Genomic DNA, 6,118 nt, shown 5'->3' with positions numbered 1-6,118 from the left:
TGTAAAATGAGAGAGAGAGAGAGAGAGAGAGAGAGAGAGAGAGAGAGAGAGAGAGAGAGAGAGAGAGAGAGAGAGAGTAATATTCAGAGAATAGAAACGGTGAAACAAAAGCAAAGGCTATGATAGAAAGGAGAAATGAAAGTGGCGAAAATGAAAGTACAATGCAATGAGTACCAAACAGATAACTGATATCACTAATTTCTAGCAATACTGGAATTCCTTATAAGAGATAGACAAACCCAGCCACTGAGAGGGGCAAACCAGCCTCAACTTGGTGCCGGTCCCAAACCCGGGTAAATGGGGAGGGTTGGCGGCAGGAAAGGCATCCGGCCATGAAAAAAAAATTAGCCAAAACCTTCGATCAAAGGGATTAACCGATGATGAAGTGTGGGACAGAGGTAGATGGAGAACGCTGGCCAGAAACATCGACCCCACATAGAAGTGGGAAAAGATGCAGACAAAGAAGAAGAAGAAGAAGTTATAAGAGATGGATGAGTGCTGGCTATCTTGGCATTTTTCTCTGTTATTATTATCATTAAGTTCATTGTTTTCTTTTGAGAGACTGATTATGGGTTACTGCTCATGTGTTGTTTGCATTTGCTTTTAGCAACTATTCTGATTTTTTTATGTAATCATCCCTGGCTTTTTAGACCAATTAAGAGCTTCCAAATATTTCTGGGTAAGTTCCTGGATGTTGTTTTACAATTCATGTTATTCCCTCTCGGCTTCAATTCCAGCACAGCTACTGTCACAAGAGGACGTCTCCCAAGGGGATGTTCAATCTATTTCAAAATCTAGTGTAATTCCAGCACAGCTACTGTCACAAGAGGACGTTTCCCAAGGGGATGTTCAATCTATTTCAAAATCTAGTGTAATTTCACCTATTTTGGTAATTAAGTTTGAAACTCTCCATTCAGTATATAGCTATTGCTGCTCATTTAATGGTAAAAAATTACTGGAGTACACAGCTCATCTATGTACTGCTTGCTACAACAGAGGAGCATTGGGATAAGGTTTATTTGGAAGTGAAACAAGCCACAGTGGACCAAAGACCATTCAAGGATGTGGTATGAATTATAGATAATTATAATTTAATGTTGCACCTCTTATATGAACCATATATTTTTCCAACTGGTTATCTTTTGTTTATTATGCATTTCTGCCCATTACTATTGCTGCAAATCACTCACATTTGGCGTTTCCCCATCAAAAACCCGTTTCACACTGGGATTCCCTATAATAGTTCTTATATGGTGGGGGTAGGAAAATGCAGGAATAGGTGGTTTGCCCCATCCCTCATGCTCAGAAATAAATAAAACACAGAATAACGAGTAAGAAAAATATCTGGTTCATGTAATAAAGTATCATATACTTCCCAAAATTTTAAAAATGGACCTACTCTTAAGCAATGGGCATGGGCCCGGCATAGATCATGGCCCATGGGATCAGTAAAGGCAGCGGAGCAGCCCCTGGCAGTGCAGCGGACTTTCTGTAAAAAGAAAGAAGACATAAGTCTGGATGTTCCTTGAGATTCTTGTCATTGACTTATGAATCAGAAACACTTAAATCTTAATTAATGTGTGAGTATGGTAGTAGCTAACACCTTAATAAAATAAGAAATTATAATAGAAAACCAGTAACCACATAGCATGAATCTCTAAACTTCATCGATATCACACTGTTAACTCCGGTTCTGGACTCCTGCTTGATCTCTGTTTTTACCGGAGGTCCGGTAGCAAAGGCCCGTCATCGTGATATCGTGACCGTCTCCGGTACGATAACATTATCCTCAATGAATGAGTTATCTCCAGTGAAGCCGGAGATACGATGAAAACGGGGGCCTTAACTGTGTAATTGTGATCAAACATGACAAAGGTTCGTGTGTAAAAGGCTTCAGCCGGAGTCCGAGTGCCGGATTTCACCGTTGCACTCCAAAAATCTGCTCCGGAACGATAACTAGTTCTCACCCAATGAGTATCCATTATAGCGGAGCATAACTCAAGGCGGAGCCAAGCATAACTCAAGGCGGAGCTAAGGGTGTCGGTATAAAACGACCCCAATTAATGACTCATACACTAACGTACCTAATAATAGTGTTAGCTATATTAACAGTAACCACATCAATAAATCGTTTATAATATTAAACGTACTATCATCAATTCTGATACTGAGAAGAGGCCTGAATAACCCGTGATCGTATAAAAACGGAGAACGGGAAATTCACCTCTCTTACTCAAAGAAAACGAGAGAAAGGATAACTCATACCTGTAGAACAGGAAACGAGCACTCTATGCTTTCGCTCTCAAGGTTACATATTAAAAAATAACATCACACAATAAATAAGAAAATTAATAAAATTGATTGCTTTTCTTAGTAATAGTAATAACGAAGAATAACGACAACGTAACAAAAAAAAAACAAGGATATAGTCTAAAACGAACCCTCCAGGAGGGTACAAATTAACAGACTAAATCGCTAAGCTTTAAATCGTTACTATGCTTTAAAACGCTATCTTAAATCGCTATTCTTCGTAGGTCCAAATTGGACTTGCAAGCAAATAAATACCATAGTAAAAATTAATAATAATTAATGATAACATAAAAGGCCATAAAACGTAAGTGATATAACCTATCTGACAGAGTACCAGATGGGCAAAATTAACTAGAAAATTTACCGAAGCGAACATACCCAAAATGGCTGCCGATATCTCGGCAGGACAATCGCTTCCAAAACTAAAAACCACCATAATGGAAATAGAACAAATGCCCGGTACTGCCAAAAGCTGCCAAAACAAACTATGGTACTTAACATTGGTAAGGGTGAAGTAACAACGTCAGTCATGTTGAAATAACGAGAAATTCTTCGAAAAAACACTGTGCCCAAAAAAAACTATGCTTGCTTCAAGTCCAATTAAAGAAGGATGTCCTAGAGGGCGCGCGTGGTAGGTGTCGTTGGGGAGTTCAACCATGTTTTCTAGGGCCTGTCACGGCCCTCCCCATTGATGAAGGGATTATCTAAATGGAAGACAACCTGTGAATAGTGGTTTACACACGCCTTTGTTTAATACACGACACCTACAAGGTGTTCGCGCGAGGGTTGTAACCTCTGCATTCCATGCTTTTATCTTTCTCTAGTATATTTGGAAGATTTATATTAGGAAAGGTATAAGGAAGGACCTTTCTCACCGGGCGTCACAGGCCTCTTCCCAGAAATAGATTTTTCCTTCGTCAAAATCCCTTTTTTAAGATGATTATATATAAAAGGACAAGAGGTAAAATAAATGGCAGTTATTATAATACCTGAATATTGTTTTCAGATGTTGTTGTACAGAGATCTTCTAGCAATACTGTTGCGTGCTCCTGTCAGTCAAGCATGAAATTAAACACTCAAAATTGTCAACACTGTGATCAACACACTGTCCTATTCATATCTTTTACCCGTCTATCCTCACCATGTTACGACTATCCATAGCTAATTTCGACTATTGTGAACATTTTACATCCGGTCGCTCTTCACATATCTGAAAGAAAGAAAAAGGGAAAAGTTTGGTACACTTTACATCATTTAATAGTTCCAAGTATGGAAGGGTTAAACAGCTATTGTGTGGCAGGTCATATTTATATTCATTTCCGAATTTCTTGATGTGACCCTTTCTAGTTCCTCCTGGCCTGAGATTTAGTACCTACCTGTTTATCCTTGTATGTGATTGCTCCAATTTAGCTCAATATCTTATTGAAAAATTTCTTCCTCTGGGTAAATTGGTTCGTCTTTTATCTCAATTTTTAGATATTCCAGTGCTTCTTCCTCACCTATGGGAATGAAGGAAAAATATTTTTCTAAAACAGACAATTAACATATATAATAATTGATACTTAGACTGTATGAGAGAGAGAGAGAGAGAGAGAGAGAGAGAGAGAGAGAGAGAGAGAGAGAGAGAGAGAGAGAGATTTTGCCTATCGTAATAGTTCCATACATTCTGAGAGCCAAGGGTTAACTAATCATAGCCTTCCCCAGTGTATATTTAAACAGCAGTTACTGAAAGTTATGCATTCAATATGATTTGAGAACTGAATAAGTTGCCACAGTAGTAAGGATCCTGCCTTATACTGGGGATTAATCAGAGTTATACTTAAATGTGGGTAACTAGTCGACTTGTGACAGTTAAAACATAGTGGGATACACAATTGCATGGGTAAGAGATTGTGATATTAACAATGATGAATGAAGCCTTGGCTGGTATTATTCTACCTATTTTTTACATATATTTTCTTAATACCCTGAAATTTTACATTATCTAAAAGAACAAATACATTGACAGTTATTTATTCTCACAAACTCTTAATTTTAATTTATGTTCTTTTTCCGAGTGTTTAGGAAGTATGAAATACTTCTGCATTGAAACTGTTTTCAATTATTCAAATAATTATTGTATTACCTTTACATAACTTTAAATTACTGATTTCAAATTTAACTATTATAACATTTGATCTTTCTTTTCAAAGAGAATTAAAAAGATGAAAAATTATCTAATCAAATAGATTATAACCTCACATTAAATTTTCTTCCATGATAACAGAAATTAATTGATAAATTTATCTACAGAACTTGCAGAATTAAGGCACGTATCTTGAAAATTTGCGCCGTACAAGTCAGAAACTTTTTAATCATATAATCAAACCTTTTGTACATTTAAAAACACATGCAATATTTACTATTTGATCTGAAGTAATTCTGGTTGTTCTCTTCCTCTGCACATAATGATTCCTCATCGAGGTCAACTGGCTCTTCTTTTATTTTCATGGACTCCTCTGCTTCAAGTTCCTCCGTTGAGTAACCCTGATCCATAGTAACGCTACCACTTCCATTCCTCTCCTCTTCCCAATGAACTGTTGGAACCAAATAGTTGGCATTATCATCATATAATTCTTTATAGCAACCTCAAGGGTTTCACTTATTTGTTACTTACAGCTCTACAAATCATATAAGTAATTCTAATTTTTCCTAGAATACAAACCTATAGTCTCTTAGATGTATATGCCCCCAACAAAAGCTGTAAGGACCAAAACTTTAAAAAGGATTTTGGATTCAAAGGCATGAGAGATTATTGAGGAATATGCTTGGTGTACTGTACTAGTTACTCAGTTCTTCCTTCATCACTAGGAAAAAGAAAGTGGGATTGGATTGACGAAAGATATAGTATATACAGTAATTAAAACTCTTTGGGTTTGTATTCGAAGGGGAAGCCATCACTGGAGAGAGAGCTTGGTACACAATCAACCATACTGATTGATCAACCATTAATCACAAACTAGAGAATGAGCGGTTCTTGAGTTATGCATGAAGGAACAGTTGCAAGCGATCATCAAGCCTACAATCAATCCTCAGTTGAAAGAGGAAGATCAGTTGCAAGCGATCATCAAGACTACAATCCTCAGTTGATCGAGGATGAGAACACTTGCCATGACTGTCACACACTTCTGAAGGGGAAGTTTCCAATAATTCCTGTCCTTACAAAGGCTTGTCTTCCTTGTCTCTTCAAATACTGCCTAGAAGTACCAACAAGGAAGACATAGCAGTTCCTACTCTCAGTGGAAGATCATGCAGGTGACCAAACATGATGTGTCTTGTGTAGTCGAACGACAACACTGACAGAGCTGTATTCAACCAAGCACTGGAGAGACCCTGATTCTTGAAGAATGATGTTTGGCTTTCTTGAATAGGGAAGCTGCCTTTGTCTCACACAGTTCTTCCTTCAATTGAGAGACAGGGAAGGTGAGGAAAAGGCCAAGGAGAAAGTACAGAATGGTGAACATCTACGCTTCCTTACTCAAGTATGACATCATATCTCTTCCTTTTTTATCTCAGTAATGGCAAGAAGCAGTGATCCATAAGGAACAGTAATTACTATGGTGGGAAGTTTTGATGAACTACACCACTTCATAACATCCCAATAAAGGGAAGATTGTTTGGAGGTTGCAAAAGGGGGAACGGGCTCATGTCCATTACCCTAGGATTGCAGAAAATTCAAAGAATTAAAGGCAAGAGACAGGACTTGGCAATTTCCCATCCACCCATTGTGTGGCTGAACAACCATGAGACATCCTGTCATAGCAGTAAA

At 37.8% G+C, this 6,118-nt stretch overlaps 1 protein-coding gene across 5 annotated transcripts in view; it reads right to left on the bottom strand.

Annotated features, from left to right (window-relative positions):
- Window positions 1-3,215: 3,215 nt before the first annotated feature.
- LOC137624275 (tigger transposable element-derived protein 1-like) overlaps window positions 3,216-6,118 on the bottom strand; it is a 79,092-nt gene continuing 76,189 nt past the window's right edge. For all 5 annotated transcript variants that reach the window (XM_068354816.1, XM_068354814.1, XM_068354813.1 and 2 more), the window contains 3 exons: window positions 4,713-4,886; window positions 3,687-3,809; window positions 3,216-3,520 (listed from right to left, as the gene is read on the bottom strand). In XM_068354816.1, the coding sequence (XP_068210917.1) occupies window positions 3,730-3,809; window positions 4,713-4,886 (254 nt within the window). In that variant the 3' untranslated portion in view covers window positions 3,216-3,520; window positions 3,687-3,729. The remainder of the gene's footprint in view (window positions 3,521-3,686; window positions 3,810-4,712; window positions 4,887-6,118) is intronic.

This window comes from Palaemon carinicauda, chromosome 31, assembly GCF_036898095.1.
Source record: "Palaemon carinicauda isolate YSFRI2023 chromosome 31, ASM3689809v2, whole genome shotgun sequence".
In the NCBI taxonomy this organism is placed as follows: domain Eukaryota; kingdom Metazoa; phylum Arthropoda; class Malacostraca; order Decapoda; family Palaemonidae; genus Palaemon; species Palaemon carinicauda.
This window is presented reverse-complemented; position numbering and strand designations above follow the sequence as displayed.